A 19,161-nucleotide genomic window follows, 5' to 3' on the forward strand; every position below is an offset into this window, starting at 1 on the left:
ATGTCAAACTAGTTTACTATCTTAACATAGGGTCAAGGAAAAGAGGGCCAAAATAGGAATCCAAGTGTCTTAAAAGCCTTCAAGACCATAGTGGCGAGGATTGAATTTCTTTCTTTAGTGGTATCTTTCTGTAGATTAATTAGTTGGGGTAAATGTTTCAAATTTTGTGGATATTTAGGAGACACAAATAAAATATAAATGTAATCATTCCATATTTTTGTAGGAGATATTGGAATGAGACTAATAAGAAGAGTAGTAAACATGAGTCACAATGAGCACTTTAGAATAAATCTAAACATTATAAGGAAGAGTAGCTTGGAAAAATAGAAGCGTAATTTATTTTCCAATATGCAAGATTATTACTTGGGAAAGAATCTTGAAAGAGGATTGAAAAGATTCCTTGAGCTAACATTGTCTCACTTATCCAAAATTATGAGGAAGGATTCATTAATGAAATGGCCATTAACAAGATGGAGAGAATAATAATTTAGCTTGGCCACGACACAAAGTCTTAGAATAGATGCCAACCTTGGTGAATGGAATGAAAATCCCAAACAATTAATGAGTGGTGAGACAAGTAGAGACATCTATAAATTTTGTTTTGAATATATATAAAATAAAGAAAAAATGGGACTAAAACCAAGGGAAATGCACATGGAAAGGATATGATGAAAATCAAAATAAATAGTTTGAAGATAATATTAGCTACCTAAAGGATATTCCACTTGATTATTTGGTATATCATAACTATTTTGACAAATTTTGAAACCATTAGAGGTACCTTTTACTTCTGTAGATGAGGCATTCATTCATGTTGATGAGGTAACCTCCATCCTATTTCACTCTTCTTCCTTTGTGTGCCTCTTTTATTCTTCCATTACCTCTTCGCTTACCTAAATTCAATCCAAAACATAGTGTATATAGCATCAAAAAAATTCCATATTTGATTAATATTATCCACAACATATCGAAAAGACAAATACCACACTTACTGTGTCACCAACCAAAAATAATTTACTTACATATTCAAAGAGTTCAATAATGGAGAAACATCCATGCGATGCTCTACACATGTCCTTGAAGGTTCAAGAAATACTTATCCTCTATTGGTCCAAACTTTAAATCACTTTCCATGCATGAAAATAATTGCAACCATACACAATTTCCCACCCAATAGATTTTGTCAAACTAGTTTACTATCTTAACATAGGGTCAAGGAAAAGCAGGCCAAAATAGGAATCCAAGTGTCTTAAAAGCCTTCAAGACCATAGTGGTGAGGAGAATTTCTTTCTTTAGTGGTATCTTTCTGTAGATTAATTAGTTGGGGTAAATGTTTCAAATTTTGTGGATATTTAGGAGACACAAATAAAATATAAATGTACTAATTCCATATAAATGTACTAGGACCTTTTCCTAATTAAAAAAAAAATATAAAGATTACATCCCTAAATATTGCATTCATAATAGGATAAATTTCTACAATATTGAGACTATATTCATAATAGATTTATAGTGATGAATAAAGAAATATTTAAGATTATCAAAAAATTGATGTTTTCTTTCTCCCAACCGTCATTGGATATTGGGTGATCTTTGAGGCATTATGTCAAATAGTTCATGTGCCTTATCTAAGCTTACATATTTTGCATGCATGTGTACCTGGGCAGTTGCACTACAACATCTATACTCACTAATCACATTTGGTTGGAAGTTTCTAAATCCATTTCAAACACATCTTGTGCATATCCTGCAATCTATGCTAACAATGATTGTCTTTAATGGCTTCATTGTGTGCATAATTGATTGGCTCTTCACTCCTAAGACCTTCAAAAGTCTTTAATGGCTTCATTGAGTCCTTTTGTCTTCCAAATTCACCTGCACCAACTTGAATTCTCCTTCAATGCTTGATTGCCTGTTCACTTGGAATTGAATTGATTTTATAACTAAGAGATCACTTGATTTTATATGTATTGGAAGCATTTTATCTCGATGACTTTAAATTAAAGTACTTTCTCTTCTATCTGGTATTGGTGGAGCAGAGCCTTTTATGATATGTAAGTTGAGAATATTTTATGAAAGGTCCCTAAATGAATACACTTTAAACTGATTTTAATATACCTTGAAGTGTGCAATATGGAAGGTTTGTATTCTTAATCTCCTGCCCATTTCTTAATTTAAAAGATGATATCTTTATTAACTTGATTTCTCCTTCAATTCTTGATGAATGCTTGATTGCATGTTCACTTGGAATTGAATTGATTTTATAATTAAGAGGTCACTTGAATTGTAGGTAAACCCCTTCAAATGACAGGGTAGGCTTCCTTTTATACCTAATATATGTCTTGAAAGCATTTTATTGTGATGACTTTAAATTAAAGTACTTTCTCTTCTATCTAGTATTGGTGGAGCAGAGGTTGCATTGCATCGTCCTTGGATACATATTTCCGCAGATAGAACACAAGTTAAATGTATCCCAGGTCGATGCAAAGCAACCTCTGCTCTAGAGATCACCAAAAAATAGAGAAAGAACTTTAATTTAATGCCATAAGGATAAAAGTCTTTAATCAAGACAGATAAAATTTGAGTTTGATTGTCATCATTTACTTTGCCAAATTCTTCACACGTAACTCCTGAATCAATTTCCTACTCACAAGAATTTTATTATGTCTCAAATATAGGGAAACAGAAGGCTTCAAATAGTAAACTTGAACATGCAACTAAATCCATTGACTAACCAGAAGAACAAAATTAAGAAACGGTTTGATCATCTGAGAGATGTTGTAGACTTGCAACTCACCAGCTAAGTTTTTGCGGGTAAGAATTTTTTTTGTTTTGGTTATGGTTGTGGTGTTTATAGGGAGACATTTACAAATTTATATCTATTTTCACTATTTAATGGTTTATGGGTTTGTAATGGTAATTTAATGTTCTTTCATATTTTTGTATATATTCTTTATAATAGCCTATTATATTGATTTGTTCTATTATGCATAATGGTGTGGGTTAGACGGCTTTGCAGTCGGTGCATGAAAGCATTGAACGAGTTCTACTTTTAAAAATTACATGAAACATTTTTAATTTATTTGATTCAGTGTTATTTGCAAAAAATGATTATCAATGATGTTTCCTTTCTCCAAGAATTGTCTAGGACCTTTTTGTTAGATAATATGTAACATTGAATGACTAAATCTTTTCATTACAAATGCTTATTTTATTTAATTATTATCTGAGCATGAATTAAAATTTATATATGTACGGAAGCAGAACATACAAGTTCAAGAGTCATGTGCAAGCAAATTTCCTAAAAGAAAGCAAGCAGGCATTATCTTGAATGACATGGAAACAAGCTCATCAACTGCCTAGAAGAGAGCAATTGGAGAATGGCAGAGGAAAGTGTTTAAGGGTGATAAATAGATAGATAGTATGCAATACAAACAAACAATGTCTGGAGTTTCTGATGTGACGTCTCTAATTTATGTCCGGAGGGTCTAACTGGTTTTGGAGTTCCTGCGAAACCTATTGGGCCACGCTTGGAGGAAATCACTATGTTCATGCAAGGATCACCTTTTTTCTATTATGAGAATGATACTTTTGCACCTAGGGATATTTGGAAGTCAATATACAAAAAATTCTATAGTGTGGAACAAGAGTTGGCGGACTTGAAGTATAATTGTCAGCTTTTAGAAGACCAAGAGGTTATGTACACAATCTCCCAATATAAGAGCGATTTCAAGAATTACCTCTCCCCCCCATGACTATTCAGGAAGCACTTCCTCAAATAGAGGACTATTGGCCTCCATGGGATCAAAGAAAAAAATTAAAGCATAGACTCTAGACGATGTGGTGGTGTCTTCCGTGAAGAACTCTACACTATAATTGAAAATTCACGAGGGAAACTGCAAGATAGTGAAGAGAAATACAATCTTGAAAAGTGGGAAGAATGGATCTTGGTTTGGGTGGGGCCAAGTTAGGTGGCTCCTCTAGAGGTTGACGAGATAGAAATCATATTAGGATTTGAAAAAGATCACACTCATGGAACTTCGTGTGCGAGTGATCGATTGCGGTGTCGGTTATCCTAACACATTCTAGATGATATATTTAGCCACATTGAATATTTACTTGAGTCTTGTTGTAAATTTGTATGTAATATTGTTTATATATCTTGTGAGGGTTGCACATAGAAAATATTTAATGTTTGAGAAATTTAGTACCAAAAAGTAAATGTCGGGTTAATGGTTTTGTATACTCATGGTTTTACCTTACCTCTTGGTTGTATTTATGTGAGCTTGATTTTATTTAATCAAGAACATGTTTAGTGGTTGAGGTTGATTGTTAGAGGTTTTAGATTTTTTATAATTCTATTGAGATTTTTTTCGAGGAGTGCATATGCGGAGCATGACATGGGATGTTTGGATACATACTTGGATAGATAGAGGATGCATTTGAGGAGCTTGATGTTTCAAAAGTATTTATTAAGGCTCTATAAGTGTTGTAATGTTCTATTGTTGAATAATACATGGAGTGTGGATGCTTTTGGAGGCTAGGTTTTTCCCTCTTGAGGGTTTTACTGAGGCACATCTTGTGTTATCTTATGATATATCTTTGATATTTGCATATGGTTATTTTGTAAACTTGCATAGCATGCTTTTCTCTAATAGGGTTATGTAGGAAATGGTTTGATCAACTCGTATTATTTTCCTAACAAAAATTAGCAATAAAAATAAAGTAATAAACTTCAACGAGGTAGAGTGTAGTAGATATGTTCACAAAAATGAAAAGAGAAATCAAATCCCTTTTACATAAATCTAGGAGATAAAAGCAGACAATACAAGTAATTAGAATTTACCTTGGATAAAAGAAATGCAATTGATAAATTCTTAAAATTTAATTATACAAATAAAGGTACTTAATTAGGTATTCAATATAGATTATCATGATAGATAGCTAAAAGTCACTCATAAATGTGAATGAAATCCATTGATGCTTGGATAAATACCACAAGACATATAAAATCATTGTTATTATAGGTTATTTACACAAATATGGTATCAATCATGTACTTGTAAATATATCATGTGCAAGCATGGATTTGATCTATGTAAATCCCTAATTATTTTCTTTCAATAAATTTGAGTCTTTTGTACTGTCTCTACATAAAACTTAGTTTGCGGTCAAGACTTTACACGCGGTAGTTATTGATCTTCCAAGTGTCAATACTTGTCCATATGTCGAGTCAATGAATTTAAAATAATCAAATACAACAATCAATATGTAACAAATGCCTAAGATGTTAATATAAGTAGGCAATGCAATGACAAATACATTAATTTATTGCTTAAATGATTGTATCTTTAATATTCATAAGAATTACGGGTATTGGACCTAAGTACATAAAAAATAGTTACTATTAGTCCTTAACTACAAGTCTAAATGACACAAATAAATGTTTCACAATTCAGGTTGACACATATGATTAGTTTGAAGGGTTAGATTAGTCCTAACTTTTGAACTTGAAATCCAAAAGTTGTGTTGATCCGTGAGAGTAGAGGAAACATCATAATATATAATTGTGCTTTACCAACCACTTTAGTTTGTTGCTTGTTAGTCCTATCGTGGTAATGATTTATAATAATTAAACTAAAAAAGATCTGAAGATAACTAGCCAATCATATCGTCAAGTATTTTTCTCCTTAAATTTAATAATATCTTCTAATATTAGTATTATAAAAAAAACCAATATGAATTATTTTTCTCATAATTTAACAACGTATGTTGATGAAAAAGAATATTTTACATCTGCTCCTCGATCTATTTTTCATTTGCTTTCAATTCATTAGTTTAAAAGATAAATCATATAGATTTCTTTTTTCTCAACTACAAAATTTATATAGTTGTTATAATTTTTATCATATATATGTTTGGAATGACATTGAAAATTGTTTTTGTCTTGTGAAATGGTGGGCTAAATTAATATGAAAATTATTTTTGCCATAAATTTTTTATCTTGTGTAACAAATTACTTATATTTGTTATGATTTCCTATTATACCTTAGATGAATAGTATTGATTCTATGTTACTACACACACACACATCTTATTTAAATATTAATTCAAGATTAAAATTTTAACTTTATTAATTATCCACATTCAATTAAAATGTCATTGATGATTAATTAAAATACAATCTTATATCTAATGGTGGTGCTCATAATTAATACAATTTATTTCAAGCTTCATAATGTATCTAACATAAGCAATGATATTAATGCCCATTTATGATGCAATTTGATCTTATAGTTTCTTAATCTCACTTTTGCATTTAGAGAATTTGTTAAAATCTAGCTTGGAGGATAGGCCCCTTAGCCTTTGTATTTCTGATAACATGTCCTTGACCTTACTCTTCAACCTTAGTACAACCTCCTCGAACTTAGGTATTAGATTTAACTCTTTATCATGTTTGGGAGTTTTTTGGAAATGTAACATTTTATGACTCAACTAACCCTTTCAAAATTAAATGAATCATGCTTTTTATCCTCCAAAAATATTACACATTAATTAATAATTACATTTATCCTAGCAATACATGTGAGTTCCTAGGATTTATAAGATATTCGTTTGACTTTGTTAAATAACCAAAACTAGCAAACAACATGTAAGTTCACTAGCTTTTGATTGTTAAGAGGTTTCAACAATAATAATTGTGGGCAACTTTTAAGTGTATTATAAAATAGAAATTACCCATTAATAATAATTACTATTATTCCTATTTACACACATTTTGCAATGACAAGTAATAGTCTCTATATAATACTTGTAAAACTAAGAACTATTAGCCTTTATATTTGTACAAAAACACTATCTATTTTCACAAGTCACATGAAAGAAACAACTAATCGTATTGTGGCACATAAGGGAACATACAATACATGCCTTAATGCATATATTTTGGTTTAACATTTTTTGTATTTTGGGACAACTCAGTGAAGACGTAGCTAATATGGCTAAATCATTGATTATGTGAATCCCAAGAATAAAAAACAAGCTTTTAACTCAAATGCCAAAGTGAACTAAAGTTCTCAAAAAAAAAATGACTTTTCATCATAAACTTGAAAAGTACAAAATTAAGATGTGCAACTATTAAATGCTCTCTCCTTGGTTCAAATAAGGTGGGCATAGAATGCCTTGTTAGATTTGTGGTTGAAATATTTAACACACTAAATAACTGTCTTTTAGCCTAGTACTAACACATGAATTTCTAATGTTTATAACATATTCTTGACTTCGCTAAATATCCAAAATTAGCAAACAACGTGAGATTACATTGCTTTTAATTGGCAAGGGTTTTCAACAATAATAATTGTCGATAATGTTTTTAGCATATTGCAAAATAGAGATGAACTATTAGCAACAATTATTATTATTTGTACTTTGAAACATTTTGCATTGGCAAATACTAGTCTCTACACTACACATATAATTATCTATTTTCACAAGTCACATCAAAGAAACAACCACTCAAATAGTGGCTCATACAACGATAAATAATACATGTCTTATTGCATATATTTTGGTTAACATTTTTTGAGTATCTTTGGATAAGTGGGCGAAGACATAACTGATGTGGTTTTGGAACAATAACTTTAAGCCCTCTTAACTCACATACAAAATTGTACCTTTTTTTGAAAAAAATAACTCATCATTAAAAACTTGAAAAGTATGCAATTAAGATGTGCAACTATTGAAAGCCCTCCCTTTGGTTCAAACAAGATAGACATACAATGCCTTGTTAGATTTTTTTTTTTTTTAAAATTTTTATTTTATTAAAATAAATAATCTTATTGAGATCAAAATTACAAATATATTACAAGTGTACTTAATAATCTTATTGTTGGATTCTTGGTTCAAATATATTACAAGTCTATTTAATAATTTTATTTTATTCTCGCAATGACACATGGGTTTCCAAGATTTATAAACATATTTGTTTGACTTTGTTAAATATTCAAAACTAGTAAACAACATAAAAGTACACTACCTTTTAATTGGTAGGAGGTTTCAATGTTACTAATTACAAAGAAACTTTTCAAGTGTATTGCAACATAGAGATTCATTATTCAAATAATTACTATTATTTCCACTTTTTAATGTGTTTTTTTTGTGGCAAACACTACATGACACTCTTACAATTAAGCACTAGTAGCCACTATATTTGTACATAGAAAAATACCCATTTGTACAAGTCACTTCAAAGAAACAACCAATAAAGTGACACATAAGACAATCAATAATACATGCCTCCTTGCATATGATTCGCTCTAACATTTTTTTAATATTTTTGGATAATCTAGTGAAGATGTAATTGATGTGGCTATACCACTGATACCCCAAACCCTAAATAATAAATTTAAGCTCTTAAATTGCATATGAAATATGATTAAAATCTGCACAAAAAAATTGACTTATCATTAGAAACTTGAAAAGTATGAAATTAAGATGGACAACTATTGAATGCATACAAATGCATTTGTTAAATGCAATTTCTTTGACTTCTTTAACCAATCATCAAATTAAAAAAAACAAAAAACAGAGCATAATCTTATAATCTATAATAAATTTTCTTATTTATAAAATGTCATTCATCTATTTCTTATTGGTTCACATTGAGAATAGTTCGTACATAAATAAATTATTATTAAATTTTATTACATTTTTAGCGCATTAAATTCTTGTGATAAATTTCAAATACACGAATAATGAAAGTTTTATTCAAAAAATACTTCGAGATCAAATTTCAAACTCTATTAATAATTTGTTATTGCTTGAATGATATTGAACACTATTATAACCATCATAATAGTCCTTTTGTATTGTGAGATGGTAAGATAAATTAATATAAAAATTACTCATGCCTTTGATGAAACCCTCCTCTATAAAATTGCATTGTTGACTTTTAAATTATTGATATTTTTTTTATATTCACTATCGTGGAATCTGGAGGTGTCCTCGCCGAAGCGAGACTAATCCCCCAGTGTGTACTACCCGCTCACAAGGTAGCAACACACACAGAGTTAACACAGTCGGGGACTCGAACTCAAGACCATGGGGAGCATACCCATGCCTTAAGTTGCGATCCACGACCGGGTGAGCTAGGGCCGAAGCCAATTATTGATATTTTGAAAAAAGACTTACACTAAATATACTTAATTATATGTTTGCAAAAATTGATCACACTTATTGAAATGATACATCATACTAAAGGATCGTAGTTCAATTATTTGAGCACAATTGGTAAATATAATGGTATGTTCCTTGATTACACCATCCACCAAGGTTAAAACCTCCCAAAGGTACAATATAAAGGATGAGGTTAGCATCGTGCCTCAAATAACTTTAGCAGAATAGATATCCCTCAATACTTGGCTCTCAATAGAAGAAGCATTAACATATGCTTGTGCTCTTGTATTAGATAGCAAGACGATCTTATGAAAAATATAAAATCTTTTGCATTATTATCTAATATCAAATTACTACTCTCGAATTACTATAGTAGTGCACTATTTATGTAATCTAATAGTTGCTAACCTTCACTCGCACTATAAATTCAATTATCAAATCATTTGTATGAACCAAATACCATATGATCAAGTACATGTCTAATCCAAAAATAATGCCGTGACTTTAATTGACTTTAATTTGGAGCTATTTAAGTTCACAACTAGACGTATACTATGCTTACCAAAAATACTTACTATTTCATTCATTTTTATCTCCATAAATATAATATCAAAATTACCATAAGTATTACACATAATACATCTCTTATTAAAAGATAATTCTTCCAATTCTTCCCAAAATTTAAAGAAAAATAGGAGGCATGATAGAGCTATAATTTACGTTAATAATGCGAAGTGCATGGCCCCCTGTAAAATGCCAACACCAAATTCTCACCTAAAAGTTCGAAAAGATTCCACACTTAACTCCACCTAACCTTAGAGGCTACTTACACCGACTGCAGGTATATTTTTTCCACGGCAGGGTAAAATTCCACGGCACCCAAAAAACGAACGGATGGAAAAACATTTCGAACTAAAATTTCAACGCGCGCGTACTGTACTACTCACGGAGAACCAAGGGTACCACGTCTCTACATGCACACTCGTTAAGTGAATCCTCTTTATCCTAAGCACGCAAAGTTTTCTATAGGAGGGAATTAAAGCCCAAATTTAAATCGGGCTGACTGAATGTTTTGGAGTCCGCGTTAGTCGGGTCAGAAGGACAAAGGGGTAATCGCGTGCTTACACGTCCAAGTCTTGGAGGCAGTTGTTGTGCGATTCAGTCTTTGCACGGTTTGTTTGTTTACACTTTGTTGTTCCCTACGGGCTCAAGCAGATCACAGGTCTCGAGATCGGAACCCTCCAACCGGCAGGGACTTGCAGGCGAAAATCAAGTAATTAAGCAGGAGGAGACAGATGTTTAAAGTTCCTTAGGGTTTGAAGCTTCTCAGGATGTTTTACTCGCAGTTTATTCTTGCCAAGAAGGGGCCTTTGGGGACGATATGGATCGCTGCGCATTTGGAGCGGAAACTCAGGAAGAACCAGGTCGCCGATACAGACATCGGCGTCTCTGTCGGTCAGTATTACTATTGCTCTTTACGACGCCTTTTTGTGGAAATTTAGCAGATTTTAGAACCCCTGTGTTTACGCGGAATTGAGTAGCTACCGCGTTCTTCTTTCCTTTCTTGCCAGACCTGTTGACTGCAGTTCTTGATTGTTTTTGTTCCTCTTTTTTTTCCAGTGAAAGAACCTTCTCTACGTAAAATTTCAGTAATATATAGTATCTCTTAGCTAAAGATGCTTCCCCTGAGCTGATTTCGTACTGCATTTAGTATTATTAGTAGGCAACTTAGTGGCTACGTGTTTTTTTATGGTGAGAGCTGAGAATTACACTCTTTTAATCCACCTTTTAAGCTAGAGAATCTTACTCAAAGCTAAATTTTAGTAATCTTATGGCAGATTAAGTATTAGCTGGAAATTTAGTTTAACGTATAGTTGCTTTTGGCGGTGGGGATCACAATTTCCCTGTTCGTGTTATGGCCAGACCCCAGTCAGAAGAAACAGTGCAATACAACACAATTTTTGATGTCTAATGCTACTGGTTCGAGGTATCAGTAACTTAAAGCCCAATGGATCAGAAAATCTTACCAAAAATTCTAAAATCTTATCTGCTGTGGTCACAGTGATTTAAATTTACGTAACTCGTAAAGTTGCCTGTTGGAGGAGGTCCTCTTTATTTTCCACGTTAATGACATTACACACAGAGCTGTGACGGTCCAATTTCTGAAGTCTTATATTTTCAGAATTCAACACTTTTTGCAGGGTTTTAGTAAACAATAAAAAGCAACAGAGCATTTTTGAAGTCTGCAGTCTTAACGTCCCAAGGATTGAACTGTTTTTATGGTTTACGGTATCTTGATACCAAATTTAACATAAGATCTAACCAAGAAAACTGAAATATGAGCTGCGGTGATCACTTGTAGCTCCTAAGTGGTTTAATTTCTGTATAATTTGGTCACATTGAGTGGCAGTTAGGAAGTTTGTGTTACAACTTACAGCCATTAGACAGCTACAAAAAGTGGTGCAATTTCTGATGTCTAATTTCTTGAGAAGTGAACCCTTCCGGAGTTTGGGTAAATAAAAGCTAAAGGGGTTGGAGAATCCAATCAAGAAGAATGGAATCTGAGATGATCACTTGAACATCCATTGGAGCTTAATTTTCTGTAATCTTGTGCCACATAAAGTAGTAGTTTGCAAGTTTAGCTTAGTATATGGTTGGTTGCCTGTGATGGCAGGTCTGCACAATTGTCAGTGTTGCAGTAAGTAAAACATGTGAAGAAACAGTGCAATTTCTGATGTCTCATGCCATTAAAATTGAAATGTTTACTGCGTTCCAGTACACTTTGAGAAGAAATGGTGCAACTTCTGAAGTTTTATTCCTTTATAATTGAACCATTTCCATATTTCCGTTACAGAATGAGAAGAAATGATGCAATACCTCAAGTCCAATGCCCTTAGAATTGAACTATTTGCAGGATTTGAACTTTGAGTAATGTTAAGCCAGATACAACAGAAAGCCCAACCGAGAATTCTAAAATCCAAGCTCCCTTGATCACGTGGAGCTAAATTTGAGTAATCTTAACTGAAATTAAGTAGTCTTCTGGAAATTGATTTTGGATACTTACTTTCGGGAGCAGGTCCTCAAGTCCAATGCCCATAGAATTGAACTATTTGCAGGATTTGAACTTTGAGTAATGTTAAGCCAGATACAACAGAAAGCCCAACCGAGAATTCTAAAATCCAAGCTTGATCACGTGGAGCTAAATTTGAGTAATCTTAACTGAAATTAAGTAGTCTTCTGGAAATTGATTTTGGATATTTACTTTCGGGAGCAGGTCCTCACAATTTTCAACATTATTGACAGTATATAATGAGAAGACAAAGTGCAAGCTGATGTCTCATTCATAAAGATTTCAACCGTTCCCAAGGTTTCAGTACACAATGTGAAGCAATACAGCAATTATGAAGTCATAAATGCTGAACATAAGGTCTCCACGGCTCATGAGATTGAGATAAAAGCTTTTGGAAATAACCGTGTTCATTTAACTTGATCTTGTGCTTGATTAAATATACACAGATTTATTTATAAGTTTTTTTTCTCAAGTCATATGCTGTTAGAATTGAACCATTTTATGGTTCTCCGTAACTAAAACCCATAGTTACTAGGAGACCTGTCTCGGAGATGGAGACATGTCTCCAGAAACTTCCCAACACATAGGATGCTTTTGGTTGCTGTCTCCGAAGTCTCCCGACCAAAAATTGATGTCTCCCGCCAAAAAACTTAGGGCAAAATGCAGTAAAAGGCAAAATGCAGTAAGAAATAAATAAAATAAGCCTACAGCAAAGCAAAGTTGTAGGGAAATAACTAAAGGAAGCCGTGTCACAGGAAGACAATAGGGACAGAAACAGTTTTATGATTGATTTCATGTCATTGTAATGGTCTAAATTGCTGGTTCGGGTTCGGGCACCGGTTCAGGTTCAAAGAACCGGTATGACAAAATTTTGTGAAGGGTTTTGGGTTCGTTTGGGTTTGTTAGTACAAAAACATGTAAATTAAGATTAGCATGTCACATAGCATCATATAAACAACAAAACCAACATAAACTTGTAATCATACCATAATATCATGATCATATCATAATAGCATCATATACATCAAGTTTAATATCAAAATGACAAAATATTCAAGTATCATTGTTTCAACTTTCAACAATTTAAAGTTTAATCATCAAATGAATTCTCTAATTCATCATCCTCATCATTGACATCGACATTAGATGAACCAATGCCAATGCCATTTGCACTTGCACTATAAGTTTGCTCTCAATCCGAGTCATTTGATGAGGAGAAATGAGCCAAGTTTATGTTTTAAAACTTACTTTTAGGGTTTCATTTGAATTTTTTAAGTGGCGGATTTGAATTTTTTTAAATTTTACAAAAAAACTTGGTTTTTGGGCTGCCCGATGCCAGGGTTCGACCTGGTTCGAACCAGGCTTGTGAATCACGGACCCTATCTAGACCACAGGTGGACTGGACCAGGACCTTGAACCAAGACTGGACCAGACCGGTACTAGGGGCCTAGGGGGGCGAACCCTACAACCTAGGTCTAAAGTGAAATTTGTTTTACTATTTAGCCAACAATATTGAGTGTGTTCAATGCCTATATTACCTTACTTTCACTAAATCATTTAGATTGTCCATAGTACCAGCAGTACAAGCAATTTGAATTTCAATTTTTGTTCGATTTTAAAGTTAATGTTAAACTTTACCATTGTTCTTGTTTTCAAAGTTCTCTATCATGATATTTTTTGAAAATTATTAAATTCTACTAAAAAAATTAGCATCTTTAAGTACCCCTTGTTTCCTACTTTTGAAAATTAGTTGTACCAGTACCAATACCAGTTTCGAGAGTCTCCAAGTACCCCCAGCTCTTGGTAACCTTGTTAAAAACCCATTGGAACATAAAACTAATCAGGAAAACTGTGTGATCACGCTGAGCTAATTTTGAGTAATCTCTTGTGCCTTTAGACATTTGTTAGGAAATTTAGTTTAGCTTGTAGTTGGCTATGGGAGTAGCTCTTCACAATTTTTTTTGTTACCGACAAGACTCAATAAAGAGAACAATTGCAATCTATGAACTCTTACATTTTTAAATGTGAAACATTTCTGGTGTTTCAGTAAATGTTTCTTTAGATGTGAACCATTTCCGGTGTTTTAGTAAATAATGAGAAGAGACAGTGAATTTTGTGTTAATTCTTGTAACGTCAGTCGTGCAATTTCATGATTCCGATGCATAAATTTGATTACATGTTAACATATATAATAATATATTAACTATTAGTATATACACTAACAAATAATGAATAAATCAAAATTGAATTATTGTGTTTGCCACCGGTTACACCGTTTCATGTTATTGGGTTGTGATTAAGCGATTCTTAATAAATCGCGCTCCTCACGATCGGTCAAGTAAATGATCCTTAATGCTTGTTAACGTGCTGTGGTGAGTGGTACGTAGGGAAGAGATGTGTCTTCCCACAAGTGGTACGTAGGGAAGAGATGTGTCTTCCCATGTGGGAAGACATATCTCTTCACTACGTAACCCCTCATTCACATATATAACATGCATACGATGAGGATGAAGACACTGAAATCAATAAGTGTTGTGCATCCTTCAATTCACACTACAACAGTTCAAATACAACTTTCAGGTTATATCTCCATCTCTTCTATCTTCTTGATCACAGAATTTGAATAAACTTAACATGGTATCAGAGCGAAGTTAAGGAAGATCAAATTAAATTCTGTAACGATCTTATAGACTTTCACCTGGCCCTTAGTAGATCACATTCCTATAATCCTAATGGCAACCGGAGTTAGGTTTGAAGATTGATTAGATGGAGCATCAAATTTTGTATCTTGGAAATTTAGGATCATGCTTGTTTTGAAAGAAAATAAAATTGACTCCCATGTCAAAAGTGAAATTTCTGAACCCTCTGATGATATAGAGAAAATTCAGTGGAGCAAGGATAGTGAGAAGGCTCTTAAGATAATTGTGGATTTAGTGAGAGACCACATTGTGCCAGTTATTTCTAAATATGAGACGGCTTTTTAGATGTTCAAAGCCCTAGCTGACATTTATGAAATCAACAACACTAGCAGAGCTCTCACTTCAAAGAATCAACTACACCATATAAAGATGAATAAAGGAGAGACAGTTACATCCTATTTCTTGAGGACCACTGAGCTTAGGGATCAACTATCCACTATTGGACATCTAGTAGACAACAAAGAACTTGCTATGATGGCCCTAAATGGACTTCCTACCTCATGGGAGTCGTTCATTCAAGGAATCAGTGCTCGTTCTAAATTTCCTAAATTTGATAGATTGAAAACGATTGCATTCAAGAGGAATCTCGGCTTGTCACGAGGAATAAAACAAAACAATGGCAATGAAGACATTCAAGTTCTAAACTCTAATTCCCACAAGAAAGGAAAGAAGAACAACTTTAAGAGAAAGAGGGACAACGACTCAAATGGAAAGAGGTCTTCAAAGAAGAAGAGAGACATTTCTGAAGTACAATGTTTCAGATGTGACCAATATGGACACTATGCAATGAAGTGTCCAGACAGGATCAAGCAACAGGCTTCAATGTTAGAAATTAAGAAAGGGAGTGATTCCGAGAAACTAGTCTTCTACTCAGCCCTCTCTAGTCAAGTCACCTCCAGTTCCAACACATGGGTGATTGACAGCGGAGCATCTCGACACATCACTGGATTTTGTGAGCACCTAGATACACTTGTGGAAAATTCAAATGAAGAAGTGACAATTGGTGATGACTCAAATTATCCAGTTATGGGAATAGGAACCTGCAATATCAACCTAAAGTCAGGCATATCCCTACAGCTGACTGGAGTTCTATTTGTACCTGGTATAAAGAGAAACCTTGTCTTAGTTTCCGTACTTGAAGATAAGGGTTACAGATTAACCTTTATGGAAGGAAAGGTACTTGCTCAGCCAAAGAACTCCACCATCAAGATAGCCCACACCATTGGAGTAAGACAAGGGAGCCTCTACAAACTTTGCACCACTCCACCTCAAGCCTTGATTCATGAGACTCCAGATTCGAATGAACTTTGGCATAGAAGATTAGGTCCCCTTCATTTCCATGCCCTACCTAAGATAGAGAAGATGGTGATTGGCTTACCCAAGCTAAGTCAAAATTCTGAAGGAGCCTGCAAGGGGTGTGGCTTGGGAAAGAATACTAAAGGGTCTTTCAATTCTAGCAACAGTAAATCCAAAAATGTATTAGAATTAGTTCATTTTGATTTATGTGGACCTATGTCTGTACCCTCCTTAGGGGATTTTTATATTATGTAATATTTGTAGATGATTATTCTAGGAAGACCTGGATATATTTTTTGAAGTACAAAGAGTCTGAAGAAATCCTTTATAAATTTAAGGAATTCAAAGCTCTTGTAGAAAACATGACAGGTAAGAAAATCATAACCTTAAGAACAGACAATGGGGGGGATTACACTTCTGATATGTTTAAAGATTATTGTATAAATGTTGGGATTAAGAGGGAGTTAACTGTACCTTATAACCCACAACAAAATGGGGTAGTTGAAAGAAAGAATAGGACTATAGTAGAAGCTGCTAGGGCTATGTTGTTTGACCAAAATATAGAAACCTCATTTTGGGCTGAAGCATCTAGGACAATTGTGTACATTCAAAATAGATGTCCTCATTCTCTTCTTGATAATAAAACCCCTGAAGAAGCCTTTACTGGTAACAAACCTAACATAAGTCATCTTCGGATCTTTGGGTGTCCAGTCTATATTCATGTCCTCAAAGAAAAGAGATCAAAGTTAGAACCTTCTGGAAAGAAAGGGGTATTTGTTGGGTACAGTGAAACCTTTAAAGCTTACAGAGTATACATACTTGGTCAAAGGCAAATTGAACTAAGCAGAGATGTCATCTTTGAAGAAGACATAGCATTCGGGAGGTCCAAAAGCTCTAATGAATTAAAACACCAAGATCCTCCTACAAGCATGGATGAGGATTCCACCCCTGAGATTCGGAGGGAGACCCCTGAAAACGCTGAGCATGGAGTTCAAGACTTACCTTTAGAAGAACATTATCCCAAAACTAGGAAGAGACCACTTTGGGCTAAAAAGATGCTTCAAGAAGCTGAAAATTATGCTGCTCCAAAGGGGACCTTCAGAGAAAGTAAGAGACCTAACCTATTTTCCAGTTATACTGCCTTGATGAGTGAGATCATTGATGCAAAACCTTCCTGTGTTGGAGATGCTCTCAAGCATCAAGTTTGGAAAGATGCTATGTTAGAAGAGTATCAGTCAATTCTGAAAAATGATGTCTGGGATGTTGTGCCTAGGCCTAAAGGCAAATCTGTGGTATCTTCTAAATGGCTCTTCAAAATCAAACATGCAACAGATGGCAGCATTGAGAAACACAAAGCAAGGTTTGTTGCCAGAGGTTTCTCACAGAAAGAAGGTATTGACTATGAAGAGACATTTGCTCCTGTTGCCAGATACACTTCTGTCCGAGCAGTTTTGGCTATTGCAGCATCTAAAGGATGAAAAGTCCATCAAATGGATGTTAAGACTGCTTTTCTAAATGGTAAGATTGAAGAAGAAGTTTATTTGGAGCAACCTGAAGGTTTTGTGATTCATAAGGCTGAATCACATGTCTGTAGATTAAAGAAAGCTCTATATGGACTGAAACAAGCCCCCAAAGCATGGTATGAAAGAATTGATCACTATCTCTTGGAATTAGGGTTTTCCAAGAATGAAGCAGATCCAAATCTCTACTACAAGGTAATCAATGGTGAATTATTAATTCTTATTCTTTATGTTTATCATCTACTAATCATAGGAGAGGATAATTGCATTTCTCGATGTAAGAAAGAATTAGCCTTTGAGTTTGATATGAAAGATTTAGGAATTCTTCACTACTTCCTTGGATTGGAAGTTTGGCAGCAGGCAGATGGTATAATCCTTAATCAAGGAAAATACACCATTGATATACGCGAGATTTGGAATGATGGATTGTAGATCCATGACCACACCTATGGAGACAAATTTGCACAAGCTAAAGGAAGCAGCTGCAGAATCAGAGTTTGCAGATCCTACCCTCTACAAACATATTATTGGATCTCTGATGTATTTGGCAAACACAAGACCTGATATATGTTATGCTGTGAATGCACTAAGTTAGTTCATGTGTGAACCTAGGGAAATACATCTTGTTGCTGCAAAGCATATTCTGAGATATCTTCGAGGAACTATTGGTTTTGGTCTGAAATATAAACACGTAGACCTTGACCTACATGGATTCACTGATTCTGATTGGGCTGGAAGTGTAGTTGACAGGAAAAGCACATCAGGATGTTGCTTCAATTTAGGATCAGGAATGATCTCATGGATATGTAGAAAAAAATCTTCAGTTGCTCAGAGTTCTATAGAAGTTGAATACATTGCAACCTCCATGGGAGCAAGAGAAGTATTATGGCTCCGGAAATTGCTTGTAGGACTGTTTGGTCAGCCCTTAAATCGTACTGTCATCTATTGTGACAATCAGAGTTGCATCAAGCTTTCAACGAATCCAGTATTTCATGACAGGTCTAAACACATTGAGATTCCTTATCACTATGTTCGAGATATGGTGGAAAGGAATGTGATCCAATTGAATTATATTAGTACAGGTGATCAAATTGCAGACATTTTTACCAAATCTCTCTCGAGGATCAAGATTGAACACTTTAGATATAAACTTGGTATGGTTGAAAATGTTATTTAATTTGAGATAGAGTCTCATTTATTCTGATATACTAATATATTTAAGATGTGATCAAGCGATTCTTAATAAATCGCGCTCCTCACGATCGGTCAAGTAAATGATACTTAATGATTGTTAATGTGCTGTGGTGAGTGGTACATAGGGAAGAGATGTGTCTTCCCATGTGGGAAGACATATCTCTTCACTACGTAACCCCTCATTCACATATATAACATGCATACAATG

The 19,161-nt window shown here is 33.9% G+C and overlaps 1 protein-coding gene across 1 annotated transcript in view; it reads left to right on the forward strand.

Annotated features, from left to right (window-relative positions):
* The first annotated feature begins 10,227 nt into the window (after positions 1 to 10,227).
* LOC131080002 (uncharacterized) overlaps positions 10,228 to 19,161 on the forward strand; it is a 132,381-nt gene continuing 123,447 nt past the window's right edge. Inside the window, exon 1 of the mRNA XM_058018052.2 lies at positions 10,228 to 10,629. Within this exon, the coding sequence (XP_057874035.2) occupies positions 10,506 to 10,629 (124 nt within the window). The 5' untranslated portion in view covers positions 10,228 to 10,505. The remainder of the gene's footprint in view (positions 10,630 to 19,161) is intronic.

This window comes from Cryptomeria japonica, chromosome 3 (genome assembly GCF_030272615.1).
Source record: "Cryptomeria japonica chromosome 3, Sugi_1.0, whole genome shotgun sequence".
In the NCBI taxonomy this organism is placed as follows: domain Eukaryota; kingdom Viridiplantae; phylum Streptophyta; class Pinopsida; order Cupressales; family Cupressaceae; genus Cryptomeria; species Cryptomeria japonica.